The 14,936-nt window shown below is 34.9% G+C and overlaps 1 protein-coding gene across 2 annotated transcripts in view; it reads left to right on the top strand.

The window, feature by feature from the left end:
• The window catches only part of SPRED2 (sprouty related EVH1 domain containing 2), a 165,600-nt gene that overhangs the window by 88,575 nt on the left and 62,089 nt on the right, over window positions 1-14,936 (top strand). Inside the window, exon 1 of one of the 2 annotated variants that reach the window (XM_023494902.2) lies at window positions 5,708-6,389. The exons of the other annotated variant lie outside the window; for it this stretch is intronic. Coding sequence (XP_023350670.2) covers window positions 6,373-6,389 — 17 coding nt within the window. The 5' untranslated portion in view covers window positions 5,708-6,372. Of the gene's footprint in view, window positions 1-5,707; window positions 6,390-14,936 lie in introns of those variants that run through there. 2 annotated transcript variants of the gene reach the window in all.

Genomic DNA, 14,936 nt, shown 5'->3' with positions numbered 1-14,936 from the left:
TTTATATATTGTTATTTAAGGTTCATCCTTAACTGGAAGATACTTTACCATGTTTCCTTTGTTCAGATTTCCTCTTCCAGGGAAATAGCCCCAGGAGTTTCTTCACCTGCATTATCCATTACTGCTTGGTCAGAGAGTTAGCTGCGGATTCATTTTTTCCAAAATAAATAAGCTTTTTCTGCCAAGAAAAATATGAAGCTTGGATGGGGGGGGGGGTGAGGGGGAACAGTTAAATATCTCAGGAACTGCAAGGGAAAGTTGCTTTTTCCCTAACTAGGACTTAGACCTCATCTCTTGATCTTGCTTAGCTTCTTTGGTCTAGCTTTGGTAGCCATGGATGGTTTATCCATTGTAGATTTTGTTTTCTGGCACCTATCTGGTTGACTTGGTTGCCTCCCACCTTTATCTTTAAACAAAGACCATTAACTTGGTTTTAACATGATTCACAGATATGGCAGTAGAAGGAGACTTAGAATCAATACCCCAAGCAACCTAGAATTTGAGATTCTGAAATGGTGGAGGAGAGCTCTTGTGAAATAGGTCAAGAAAGTTGTAAACCTTAGAAAGGAAAGCAGCCTTAAGTTGGGCATATTTCAGTCATAGTGTCACAAAAAAAGAATTGGTATATTTCTGTATGTCTGTAAAGAAAAGACTATTGGCTTTTCAGCCACATTCACATATAAGATAATGGATTTAGAGCCATAAGGGAATTTTAGAGGACTAGCTCAATTCTTTCATTTTAGAGATAAGCAAGTCTGGAAAAATAAAAGAAATTTTTTGACCTTGGACAATTAAGTAGCCGAGCTGTGATTCAGACCTTGATCATCAACTTCAAATCTATTGGAGACAAATCTCCATTATTATCATGCTCAGCATATATAAAACTGATTAATGTTCAGGGTAGTTAGCAAAATAATATAATTATTAAGCAGAAAAAAGTATCAAGGACCCCAAACCACACTGAACAAAGGATTTGTTCCTCTTCTACTGAACTGCTGACTTCCATTATGCTGGACATTTGGCTAGTGAACACAGCTGACATCTAGATTTGCTGTCAAATCTTGACACTAACCAGGCTTTGGACTTTGGCCATAGTGTATACATTTGTGAGCAGATAATCTCTAAGGCAGCAATGCAGATTAACACAGGCCAGATTTTCAAGAAACAAAATACCAGCAAGCAAGTTAAAATTCTGCTTTATCAGGATGCTAATGTCTCCTGCTATTAGTCATTTCTAGGAAATTTGTAAGTTTACAAAGTACTGGTAGCAAAACAAAGAAAATTACACGAGCTCAAAGGCTAAAGGAATGTAGCTCACCCGAAGGCCCTTGGTAGCCTTTTTCTCCAGTACTTAATTGATGAACTAGTGGAGTTTAGTCCATAACCTTCATATAGTCATAATCTTCAGCAGGTTGCTTTACTTGGCTATGTGTGACTAAGTCAGATTGGCTTTATGTGTTCCATATAGACTAGAGGAGTCAAACATCTGAGACCAGTATTACTACATAAGTGCTCCAGAGACAGATTAAAATATGATTGGGAAATACTTAACAAAATAAGAGAAATACAAAAAATACAGAAAATGTTAATATATGATTTTCAAAGTCAAGTTGTAGGTAACTGGGAGGTTCCCAATTTCTATCAGAGTTTGACATCACTGCTGTAGACTACTGAAAATTCCATCAGTAGAGTCGAATCCTAGGTATATATTTTAGGCGTGGCTCCTTCAACCACTGCTACTGCCACAATTCACTGGTTAAGATTTTGTCCCATCTAGCAAGGGACATGATGGCCATTTGTTTTTCTATATGGAGTAGCTGATTAACTCAACTAAATTTTTCTTAAATTACTTTGAACACTCAAAGGACTTTCATACAATTATTTCATGCAAACATATGTGTAATAAAACAATCTAGGGCTTAATTTAAGTTAGAAATCTGATTTATAGGCTACTTAGAAAAGAAATATGGCTTCATTGCTTTTAAATATAAGGAAAGTAATGCATAGTAATCTGGGAGTTCATTTGATATTTAAATCTTGCCAAATGGATGTTTTGGGGTTATCCATTTTAATTAATAAGATTGCATTGGAATGAGCATTTCATTTGCCTGTATATTGTTTTACTCAAGTGATTAAAAATAGTTGTTCTCTCATTTTGTTAGACTAGTTCCCTACAGTGTTATTTATTAATACCTTGTTAAATTGCATTACCTAAGCTTAATTTGCTAAGCAAAAGGACCTTATCCCCCAAACTAATTTAATTAGGTTTAATTATATCACTATTAAATGTATATGAATATTTGTCACAAGCATATACACTCATTTGGATTCATCTTTGAGGGAAGTGCCTTTTGAACTATGCTCTCTCAAAATTGGGACATTTTGGAGAAAGATATAACTTGTTTGAGTTTTATTGCATTTGGGTGTTTTGCCACCTTTTTTCTCTTTTGTTTCAGAGACATCTCTGGTGGGGGAAAAATAGCTAAACAAACATTCATTAAATATTTATCAAAGCACTGTGTTAGGGACTAGAGATACAATGACAAAAATCTACCTTCAGAGAGCTTCCATTTTGGAGCTTGCTGGAGAAGGTGACAGGATATATGCATTTTTGCAAATAACCAAATGCATGCATAGTAAACATGAAGTCATTTCATCATAGGGGGAGCCTCATACTAATAGCTCAGGGGATCAGGAAAGGTGTCATGTAGGAGAAGATGACACTGGAACTGACTTTTGAAAGAAGATATAATTATAAGAAGTAGAGGCAAGGAAATGCAGTCTAGAAATGGAGGGGAACTTGTGCACAGAGAGGAGAAGTGGGATGTAATAAATGAGATCTTAAGTAGGCAAGTTAGCTACAATGTGTAAAGTATGTGAAGAAGAGTAATGTGTAATAAGTGAGACTAGCAAAGTAGTAGCCCATTGATAAGGGCTGTAGATTTCAAACAGAGGAATTAACATATTATCCTGGGAGCCACTGGACCTTAATGAGCAGGAAAATGGAAGGATAGATTGCAGAGGGGAGAGTTTTGAGTCAGAGAAACAAATGAGCAGGCAACTAGTGGATTAGTGGATTAACTATTTACTGATTTGTGATGCTGGGCAAGCCATTTAACCTCTGTTTGCCTCAGTTTCCTCAACTAGAAAATGGGCCATCATGAGGATCAAACAAAGCAATATTTGTAAAGCATTTAGTCCAGCCCCTAACATATAATAAGCATTATATAAATGCACGCTTTCCCCTTCCTTAGTAGACCCTTGTAGTAATTGGTGCAAGAGACCATAAAGGTTTGAATCAGATGGTAGTACATGTAGGGGAAGAAGGAAACAAGTTTGAGATAAATTGTGGAAGCAGAGTCAACAAGGTTTGTCAACTGATCAGTCTGATTAGTTACCAGAAATTTAATCAGTACCTGGGACATGCTAAATACTGTACTTGACTCCAGGAATATAAGTACAAAGACTTTTTTAAAAAAGGATCCTTACTTGCAGGGAGCTTTCATGCTAATGAGGCAATCATTAAATACATGTAAATACATGTAGCAAAATTAAAAGTTAATAAATATATTTCATATAGAAGCCTCTTCCTTCATTCTTAACTCCTTTCATTCTTGGAGAAAGAAAAAAGGAGTTGAGGGTACCTCGGGAAGCAGAGGGATTGGCGGGGGGGGGGAAAGGTCTTTTATTGAAGTGACAATGTTTTAATTTTTGCATAATTATGTCTATGATACATTCCATGGAAATGCCCAATAGGCCATGGGAAGGAGGGGGAAGCATTTAGTAATTGGTATGCACTGTGCTAAGAACTTTGGTATCATTATCCCCATTATACAGTTGAGGAAACAGACAGTGCCTAAGTGACTTATGCAGGATCTCAAAGCTTATAAGCACTAGAGGCAGAATTTAAACTCAGTTATTTTTTTTTCTCATTAGTATTTTATTTTTCCATTTATATGTAAAGATAGTTTTCAGCATTCATTTTTATAAGATTTTGAGTTTCAATTTTTTTTTTTTGCTCCCCAAGATAGCAAACAATCTGATATAGGTTATACATTTACAATCATTTTAAATATATTTCCATACTTGTCATTGAACTCAGTCTCCTGACACCAGACCTAGCAACAATGCATTACCTATTGGTGTTACACACTAGAACTCAATAAAGAAACCAAGACTGCATATATAGATTTGAGAGTTATTTGCATAGAAGTATAATTAGAACCCATGGGAACTGGTAAGATTACAGAGAGAAAGTATCTAAATCAAGAAGAAAGGACTCAAGTCAGACCCTCAGGTCCATCCAGAGTTTTGAGGAAGGACATGACTAATAATCAAGCAGATTTTCTTTATTTTATGATGTCTGTGGCCATTGATCTTTTGCTTCATGTTTTGATTGTAAGACACCTTGTCCAATATCCACGCAAGTACTACTCCAGGCTGAGTTTTTAATAGAAAGATCCCAAATGTTTTAGATAATGTTAAATGTGACACTAATGCATTACCTTTAGGGTTTTTTTCTCCCAATATAGAACACATATGCTAAAATAAGTATTATTCTCCAAATTAAGCTCATCAAGATGTTATAGGCTTATTTCAATTATACTGATGTTCAAACCAGTTAGGGTTTTCTCTTGGGAACTGTCTTCAGAACCAATGTACAGACCACACAGGAAAATCAGCTTATTTTCTTAAGTGTTTCTGTGTTTGTATAAGCTGTTATCCAGCATTCCCTTAACCTATACTCTTAACTGTGCCTTTATATTTTCTTCACTACATTCATAATTGATGCTATCTTGACAGTCTTGAGTGCTTCATGTCCCTTCCAAATTTTCAGAAAGTGAAAAAATCTTTTTTTAAAAAAAGCTGGTATATTGTTAATGTTAAGAGTGCCTTAGTATTGCAAATTCTTTGAAATATAAAATCTTTGTAAAGTATGTAATTTCTATTCACCACTTTATTCCTTAGTCTTGCCTGTTAGGGTATGCTGACTTCAAAATACATTAAGAGAATACTAACATTAGGGTGGGGGTTGACTATTGTTTAGAAAAGATCAAAACATAACATGATCCCTGTCCTTTAGATGTGGATGTTTTAATTTGAGAAAGTCAATCAGAAAGCATAAAATCATAGAATTAAAAGGTTCTCAGTGATTTGTTGCTTATCGACTATAACTAAAATGTGTGCGCCTTTTTAAAAAACCTATATAACTTTTATATTAATTCATACAACGTGGAGTACTTCCTAAGCCACATAAAGAAGCTCAGTATATTCCCCTCATGATTCAAATGTTTTAGTATTAATATTATGAATGAGACTGACATGTTCATTGATAAGGAGAACAGCCACTAAATTGTCACATAAGACGTGAGTATAAAACATTTATTTAGGGTTTTATAAAAGATGCAGCTGTTATAAACAACTTTAGGGCATTTATAACTTAAATATCAAACAGGATGACTCAAAATAGATTGCCAACTTTTTCTTATTCAGGAAGCTAAACCCTTCATAAAAGTATGTCTTGTTGAGTGAATCCTATTAGAAAAAAATATATATTGATACCACAAGACAGGACCTGAAGTCAGGAAAATCTGAGTTCAAATCTAACCTCAGTCATTTACTTAGGTAGGTGACCTTGGACAAATCACTTAATTGTGTTTGCCTCAATTTCCTCATCTGTCAAATGACCAGGAGAAGGAAATGGCAAACCACTCCAATATCTTTGTCAAGAAAATTCCAGACCTGACTGAAACAACTATACAGCACCAACAATGATACTACATGAGAAGATAATTTCCTAGCAATCCTGACTTGTATAGTATTGCTTTCTACACAAGTGTGGTCAATGTTTATAAGAGACATCTGAGGTGTACACCTATGTTTATTTAGCTCTGAAGCTGAAAGAGGTGAGATCTCTTGCAATTTTGAAACAGTTGGTTTGGAGGGGAGCGATTTATAACTGTAGGTGTATAGACAGTAATTTTAGGTACTTCCTTGCGGTATTTATTTTTTGAGATACTTTCAACGCTATCATCAATGACTGATTATTGCAACTTACAGGAATTTTTAAAAGAATATTTTAATTGGAAAAAGCATCAGTCAGCTGTCAAGCTTCCAGCTTCCACTTTTGAGAGCAGGATGTTGAATGTGAGTAATGACACAACAGGCCTATAAAATGCAGAATAACCCTCTGATGACTCATCCAGTACAATGCAGTATATTTGTCAAGGAGACTGAATCATATATGGGGGAAACCACTTTTCAGGCAGCCAGCTGGTTCTCAGGTCAGCAAGAGACGATCCATTTTTATCAGAAGGTTTATAGTAGCAATAATGGTAACACCGAGCACTCTGGCTCGAAAATGTAGAGGAAATGGCATCTCCCAGCAGGTATGTGCTTAGTATTTACATATATCTTATTCTGGCATTCTTTTCTGTTGCTTGTCTTCTCCATTTTCTGATCTTAATTTTTTTTAAGATTAAAAAAACAGGATTTCTAATCATGGAAGCCTAATTCATTTTTTAAATATATATTTCTTCTCTATGCATCAATATGAAACTTCATCTCCAGATAGAAAGTCATTTTCTCCCTCTTCTTTCTTTAAAAAATAATTTTTTTTTCTATGTGGTCAATGTGAAATATTTTCATATTTAGTTCCTCTCATGAAGTCCTGAGTTTAAAAGAGGAGGTTGTAAAAATGGAAGTGGTTAAATTTTAAGTTATTGAATGAATAAGGATGGTTGAGTTGAGGAAGGGGAATTATTGGTAAACTATTATATAGAAAATTTCTTCCCCTCCTTTGGATTTTTATTTTAAATGCATGACTTAATGCAAGAAGCATTCTAATAGTGAATGTAGTTATATTTGCAAATCAAAATGTAGCTATATTAAATTCATGTAAGTATTTTTTCATTGAGGCAGAGTGGTATAGTATTATGTAGGGGAAGAGTAAATATAACTTAAGAAATGTCATGGATCATACTATCAAATCTCATGGTTAAGACTTCTTGCTGAAATGAAGGGCCTGCCTTTTTTGGGGGGGGTATGAAAATCAAACCATGCTTAATCCACAGAATCCATGTACTTAAACATGCTAAGCATTCCATTATATGTTGACAGTCTATTCAGTGTCTCCTCATTTTAAAAATAAATGAATTTTTTGAGCCTTAGATGTTACGGGCAGATGGCTATAGTTAGAGCATGGCATGTACTATTTATGTTTCATGGGCCAGCATAGCGAGGGGTCAAGACTTGTAGCCCATCTACTCATTAGTTCTCTAAAATTTGGAGTTTCTTTAGTAGAATTGCATATATAGGTACATCCTTTCACTACTAGCAAAATATCAACTGGTTTTGGGGATACCAAGCCTGGAAAATATAAGCATTTTTCCATATCCTTTTCTCCATGTGAAACCTTCAGTAATGGTTTGTTTATTCTTAGCTTCTTTGGAACATCAGTTTTACAATATTAGTTTTAGGAAAGCTGCTAATGAATACATGATTTATTCATCTCAGTAGTATCCATATATTAGATTAGGTTAGGAAACCAGCAGCAGGGAGAGGTTTTGTTTTGGAGGTAGAGGGTTAATTTGTTTTTTGTTTTGATTTCTTTGGAGGAGTGGGGAGGAATCAAGGTGTCTTTACTTTAGAATTGCCCATTTACACAGAGAGATATAGTCAGCTTAAAATTTCATTAATTTTACATATTATATAAATGAATGCCACCTGTCATACAGTAATGTGCTAATTATAGTAGAAGACAATAAGGAAGAAGAACAATATTTCAAATATGTGGGAGTTTTGTTAAGAATTTTCCTATCACATCTGTGCTTTTTATATATTAAGTGGATGTTTAATAAATAGCATTCGATAATTTTTTTAAAGTCATGTTCAGTATGAGGACAGATTTTCATTTATTTTTTATTGAACTTTTAAAAAGTCATGTTATTATTTATTAACTTAGATCAATTCTTTTGTCTTTTCCAAAAATGTGGCTCTTTGTAACATCTTTGATTTATGTAACAAAATTTAGTACCTACAATGCTCATTAAAAAAAAAAATCTGTAAACAAATTATTAATTAATATCTACGTTATGTCACCTATCCACTTTACCCTGAGGTCTTTTATAACAAAACTACTTTGACTTGCTATTAAGGTGGGTTAAAATGTTTCATTCGTCTTAAAGATGTATAATAAGTGAATTATTTAAGGTTTGTAGGTTTTGATTTACTAATTGTGTTTTCCACAATAATCTCTGTGCTACTCTTGGTCTCCAGTGATTTCTGCGTCTGTGACTTTCTTAGGACTTCACTGATCCTTTCAGGAAGGTATAGATTCTTTTAGCTTGCTTGCATTATCCTCTCTCTGGGTATATTGATCATTGTGAATTTTTTTTTTTTGAAAGAGAATGATTTCTGGAGTTGGGGCAGCCAGTCCTTAAAGGCTTCAGTGCCATTGAGAGATATGTACCTTCGAAAGATAACACAGTTTTCAAGTCTTTTATCTCTAAGAGAAAAGAGACCCTTCAACAATCAGTAAAATTTTTTTAGGCCTAAGAAGTTCAAGGTTTGCTACTAGAAACTGCAGGATAAAAAAGAAAAAAAAAAGTTTCCCCTACCCCACTTTTATCCCCCTTCAGATTATTGGAATTTTCCCAGTAGAATTGGAATCCATTGTCCCTGGAAGTAGATAACTTTCCAAATTTTCTCTCCTTTAATATCTGACATCTTATTCATAGATAAATGGAATGCTTTTTTTCCTTCCTTGGTAGTCACTGTAGAACTGTTTAATGCTGGACTTTAAGATACAGCTCAAAAAATGGTCTTCTACACGAAGCCTTTACTGATTTCCCCAGCACTAGTTCCTCTCAGCCTACCCTGTATTTAACTACTTTATTTATGTATTTATTAATCTTATACTTGATGTATTATATGTGTGTAAATATACACATCTACATACATATCTGTAAGTATATACATGTATGTATGTGTCTTTCTATATGTATTTGTCTCTTCCACTGGGATATAAAGCTCTTTGCAAAAAGGAGTCATCTCATTCCTGTTACTTATATCATTAACTGGTTTGAAAAGAACATTCACTAATAATTTCTAGCAGTAGAAATAGGTACTTCTTCAAATTTTATATTTCATCTTCTCTTCCTCTTTTCTGATTAACCTTTAAATGAATGAACATAACCCTAATACCAAGCCAGAAAAGAAATTGTTTTAACCATAATTACTTTTGGGGAAAACTTGGTTATAAAGTGACTTGGCTTCCCAGCTCTGCTACTTATTACTTGTGTGATTATGGGCAAGTCATTTCACTTCTCTGGACTATGGTTTCCTTATCTATAAAACAAGAGGATTAGGCTAGATGGCCTTAGGTTCCTTCCACGTCTGATTCTGATATTTTTATGATCTTTGCTGTACATCAGATTTGTTTTACTAGAAATTATTAGTGGATGCTCTTTCCATGCCAGTTAATGCCATAATCAACTCAAGATAAAAATTCATGAGTTTTTGTACATAGGTTCATTCATCAATGTGAAAGCCTGATGCCCCAACTAGATTAGAAAATATTTGTTATGTAGAAAATGAGTTATGATTATTAAGGGACCTTAGAAATATTCTACCTCTATCATTTTCCAGATGAGAAGCCTGCTACTTATTACCTATATAATCATGGGCATTTCATCTCATCTGTCTGGGCCTGCTTCCTCATCTGTTGAATGAGGGCATTCATTGGACTTAGAACATCTCTAAATATATAATCTTATGACATAGGTCCAAAGAAATGAAGTAAGTTTGTTATAAAGGTCATATAGTTAATGGCAGATCCAGGAGGAGAACTCCAGGAAAATGTTCTCCTGGCATATCACAACAATCATATGGATTTATAGTCCTATATAGATTTATAGACCTAATTTCAATCTTATCTCTACCATACAGCTCTGAAATCTTGAAGAGGATTCCTCTTCTGAACCTCAGATTATTCTCTGTAAAAAAGGAAGGGGAGGGGCCAGAAGGGATTTTCTCTTTTTTTTTAAGTGGATTTTTAAGGCCCCTTCCAGCTCTCAATATTATAATATTTTGAATGGCAAAGGACTTCACAGATATTTTTTTAAAGGGCTTTCACTCAAGCGATTACTTTTGTTTTCAGCATTATCTAGGAAGGTGAGGAGTTACTGAATGAACTTGTCTTAAATTGGTATTTTCATCCCATACACAAAATCTCCATCCTCTCCTAGAGACCAACTTTAGTGCCTCATTAGGCCATGAAAGGAGTTGAGTCAACAAACATTCACTAAGCACTACATAGGTGCAGGCTCCAAGAAGCTATAGCAGTGCTGCACCCAGGCAAAATCATCTTAGCAGATGTAAGTTACCCTCATCCTGGTTTATTTAGTCCAGGTCTCAAATCTGTAGGTGAGTTAGGGGGATATCTATACAAGTCTGTGAAGGCTTCCCCCTACCAGAATGGGTGGATGAGAGCAACTTGGTCCAAAGGCCATGAAGGTAGCAGAAGCAGGCTCACAATCTAATGAATGACTGGGTTCTTGTGATTAGGTTTATCATACTGTACATTCTGATAGGTCTGAGAAAGCCACCAACTTGGAAGCTTTTGATTGAAAGCTTGCCAATGGAATTTCTTTTATTAGATCAATCTGAGTAAATTCAGTAGACTCGATATCCAAATGGTTAGTCACCAGATAATAATTTGTAACTGGTTATTGTTTATTTGTGAGGGATGACTGAGAGGAGGGGAGAATACAGAATCTCATGTAACCCTTTACCAAGGTGGTAAAAAGATCTGAGGTAGAGGATAAACTTACATACATTATAATATTTAAGATATTTAAATATAGTCTCAGTATATTAACCCAATAAGGAATGTCAATTGTCGTTGAATCCAAGGACCATTTCTGTTGAGATAAAAGGACTCTTCAAATTATTAATAAAGCACAGGCAGCATATGTCATAAAGGCATGAGAAGGGCGAAGAGCAAAATTAGTGTCTTTGGGTGGGCGTCTGTTCTCATCATGCAGCCAAGGAACTAAAATGTACAAAATCAGGCAGGAACACATTCCAAAGAAAAAGAAAACAACCAATGTTTTTTGTTTGTGTAATATTACATAAACATATGTAGTATGTAATATTACAAAAACATAACTGACCTGTGTAACAGAAATGGAACTGTTGCAAAATAGCCTCTCTCTCAACCATTTCTTTTTGTGAAAGCAACGTCTAACTTAAGTTCTTGATCTCTTTGGATTTTTGCTGTTCACTTAATTCCTGAAAACTGTAATAATAATGACAAAATTCAAATATACTGAAATATGCTTGATGAAAATACATACCATGATACCAATGAGAAGAGATATGATTCTTGGTGCTCTTACCCCTGGACCTGATCATGATGTCAGTGATCTTAATGGTAAAACACTTAAAGATCTGAAATAAATCATTTTCTTCCAGAGAACATGCAGGAACAGTAAAGCAATTTAGTGTGTTTTTGCTTGAGTTGATAACTTTCCATCTTTTAAGGTAATTCTATGAGAAAACACTTTTCACCTCTATTAGAATGATCAGTAAATGAAATATTTGCATTTTTATGTCAAATTTATGAAGAGCTCTATTTTACACAAGGAAACAAAACTTAATCAATACTTTGATTTGTAATCAAGGGCATAAGTTACCTTTGGGGCAAAGAAATGTATTATTTGTTCTTTTCTTTCTTTCCTGGTTGTACCTATACCTCAAATACATTATTTGATATTTGAGAACTGGTTTTGAAAAGACTATGAAAAGCTACAAAACTAGAGCCAAAAATGGATAGATTTTTATAAAACATTTTTGCTGATGAAGAAAAAATATAAATGGAACTCAAATTTTTCCCAATAGAAATTGATCAGGCCCCTAATACTTGTGGAATAGAATGATTTGGGCTAAACAAAAATAGTTGTTTATTTAGATTGCTTAAGAACTGGTTGAAGAACTAGATCTAAGAATCCTGAAACTTAATTCTTACACAAGATTACTTAGTTAGAATGCTTTAGAAGTAAGACTGGAATAGAGGCTTTTCTGAATCTAAGCTCTACCCTCTAACCACTAGTTCTGCCTTTCTCTATAGCATTAACCTAAAAAGTGGGATTGCAGTAATTTTGTTGATGATTTCTTCTGAGAACCAGAAATGATTTTTACAGCAGACTGTTCTGAACTGCCAACTTCATTACATGACAGTGCAAGCTTACAATATAATGTCATTCAATCATTAAATAATTTAAGCATAGGAGACTCTTTATCTCAATATCAGGTATATTCATCCAGAAATTTATTTCAGTGGGCCACATATTCCTTGCAAGTGTATCTAGATGGTGGATTGACTCCCATCATTGAAATTAAAATTAATCTTTATAAATAAGTAAGCTATAGTCACTGCTACTTAATCCAACAAACATTTATTTAAGCACCTACTGTGTGCAAGGTACCCTGCAAGGTGCTAGACAAAAGGAATAGTTCTTGGCAGCAAAATGGAAATACAGTGCATACATACATAAGTAGTTTATAATTTGGAGAGAGATTAGCAACTGAAGTGTAGGAGTATGGGCATGGGAAGACTTCAGAACGAAGTAGACACTTAATTGACAGAAGTTAAGTATTCAGAACTGCACATGGTAGGGCAAGAGAAGAGGTGGGGAGTCTAGCTTATGTAGACATAAGATAGAATGTCTAGGTCAGGACCAGTACCTCTGGAATGAATAGTGAATTAAATCTGAACAGGCCCTTAGACTCTCTCAAGTTCAATGTCTTCTTTTAACAAATGAGGAAAAGGAAAATCACTTACCCAAAGTACTGAAAAAGTGAAACTTAAGTTATACTCTTGTCTCCAAGGTAAGTGCTTCAATCCACATGTCCCCTAGCTGCCTCTTGAACTCAGAGATCAGTCAGCTAGCTTTTATTAAATGCCTGCTGTATACAAGGCATTGTGCTAAGTGCTGAGAGTACATGGCAAAACAAATAAACACAAAATCCAAAACAGAACCTCCTGTTTCCAAGGAGCTCATATCTGATGAGGGAGACTTGCAGAGAGCTATGTTTTTTTTTTTTTTTTTAGTTTATTTATTTTTAATACACATTGTTTTATGAATTATGTTGGGAAAGAAATATCAGAGCAAACGGAAAAAACATGGGAAAAATAAAACAACAGAAAAAAAAGAAGTAAACCTAACATGTGTTGATTTACATTGTCTCCTTCATTCTTTTCTGGATGCAGATGGCATTTTCTGTCCAAAGTCTTTTGGAATTGCATTGGATCACTGAACTGCTGAGAAAAACCAAGCTTTCATAGCTGATCATCGCACATTCTTGCTGTTACAATTTATTACTGGTTCTGCTTGTTTTGCTCAGCATCAGTTCATGTAAATCTTTTCAGGCCTTTCTAAAATGAGCTTGTTAATTTTTTATAGAACAATATTATTCTATTATCTTCATGCACCACAACTTGTTCAGCCATTCCCCAACCGATGGGCATCTACTCCTTTTCCAATTCTCTGCTACCACAAACGTTTTTGCACATGAAAAGGGTCCTCTTCTGTCCTTTATGATTTCCTTGGGATACAGACCCAGTAATGGCACCATGTAAACAACTATGTACAAACAAGATAGATACTGGAGAAATTGAAATAAGGCATGAAGATTGAGGATTTAGAAAGATTTCTTGGAGAAGAGTAGTATTTTAACTGAGACTTGAAGGAAGCAAGGGAAGCCAACATTTAGAAATGAGGAGCAAGAGCATTCCAGACATGAGGACAGCTAATGAAAATGCTCATGAGGTAGGAGAGCTATGTCCAAGGAATGATGAGACCACTGGTGTCACTGAATCTCACAAAACATGAAGGGGTGTTAGTACAAAGCCTAGATAGGAAGGAAAGAGCCAGGTTAGAAAGAACTTTAAAAACCAAATAAGGTTTGATACTTGATTTTGGAGATATTAGGGAATTGCTGGAACTTATTGAAAAAGCTATAATGTGGGGCTTATATCCCAAAAAGATAATAAAGAAGGGAAAGGGACCTGTATGTACACGAATGTTTGTGGCAGCACTCTTTGTAGCGCCTAGAAACTGCAAACTGAGTGGATGCCCATCAATTGGAGAATGGCTGAATATGTGGTATATGAATATTATGGAATATTATTGTTCTGTAAGAAATGACCAACAGGATGATTTCAGAAAGGCCTGGAGAGACTTACACGAACTGATGCTGAGTGAAATGAGCAGGACCAGGAGATCATTATATACTTCAACAACAACATTATATGATGACCAGTTCTGATGGACCTGGCCATCCTCAGCAATGAAATCAACCAAATCATTTCCAGTGGAGCAGTAATGAACTGAACCAGCTACGCCCAGAGAAAGAACTCTGGGAGATGACTAAAAACTATTACATTGAATTCCCAATCCCTATATTTATGCTCACCTGCATTTTTGATTTCCTTCACAAGCTAATTGTACAATATTCAGAGTCTGATTCTTTTTGTACAGCAAAATAACAGTTTGGTCATGTATACTTATTATGTATCTAATTTATATTTTAATATATTTAACATCTACTGGTCATCCTGCCATCTGAGGGAGAAGGTGGGGGGGGTAAGAGGTGAAAAATTGGAACAAGAGGTTTGGCAATTGTTAATGCTGTAAAGTTACCCATACATATAACCTGTAAATAAAAGGCTATTAAATAAAAAAAAAAAAGAAAAAAAAAGAAAAAGGTATAATGTGGTCAAATATGTGTCAAAGAAAGGGAACTGAATGGAGCATGGACCAAAGTGGGGAAGGTACTTGTGGCAAGGGACTAGCAAGCTATTGCAGTGGTCTAGGGTTGAGGTGATGGGAGTCTGCACCAAGATGGCAGCATGTCAGAAAAGAGATATTACA

Source organism: Sarcophilus harrisii, chromosome 2 (genome assembly GCF_902635505.1).
Source record: "Sarcophilus harrisii chromosome 2, mSarHar1.11, whole genome shotgun sequence".
In the NCBI taxonomy this organism is placed as follows: domain Eukaryota; kingdom Metazoa; phylum Chordata; class Mammalia; order Dasyuromorphia; family Dasyuridae; genus Sarcophilus; species Sarcophilus harrisii.
Note: the sequence above shows the minus strand (reverse complement) of the source record. Positions and strands in the feature narration are given on the sequence as shown.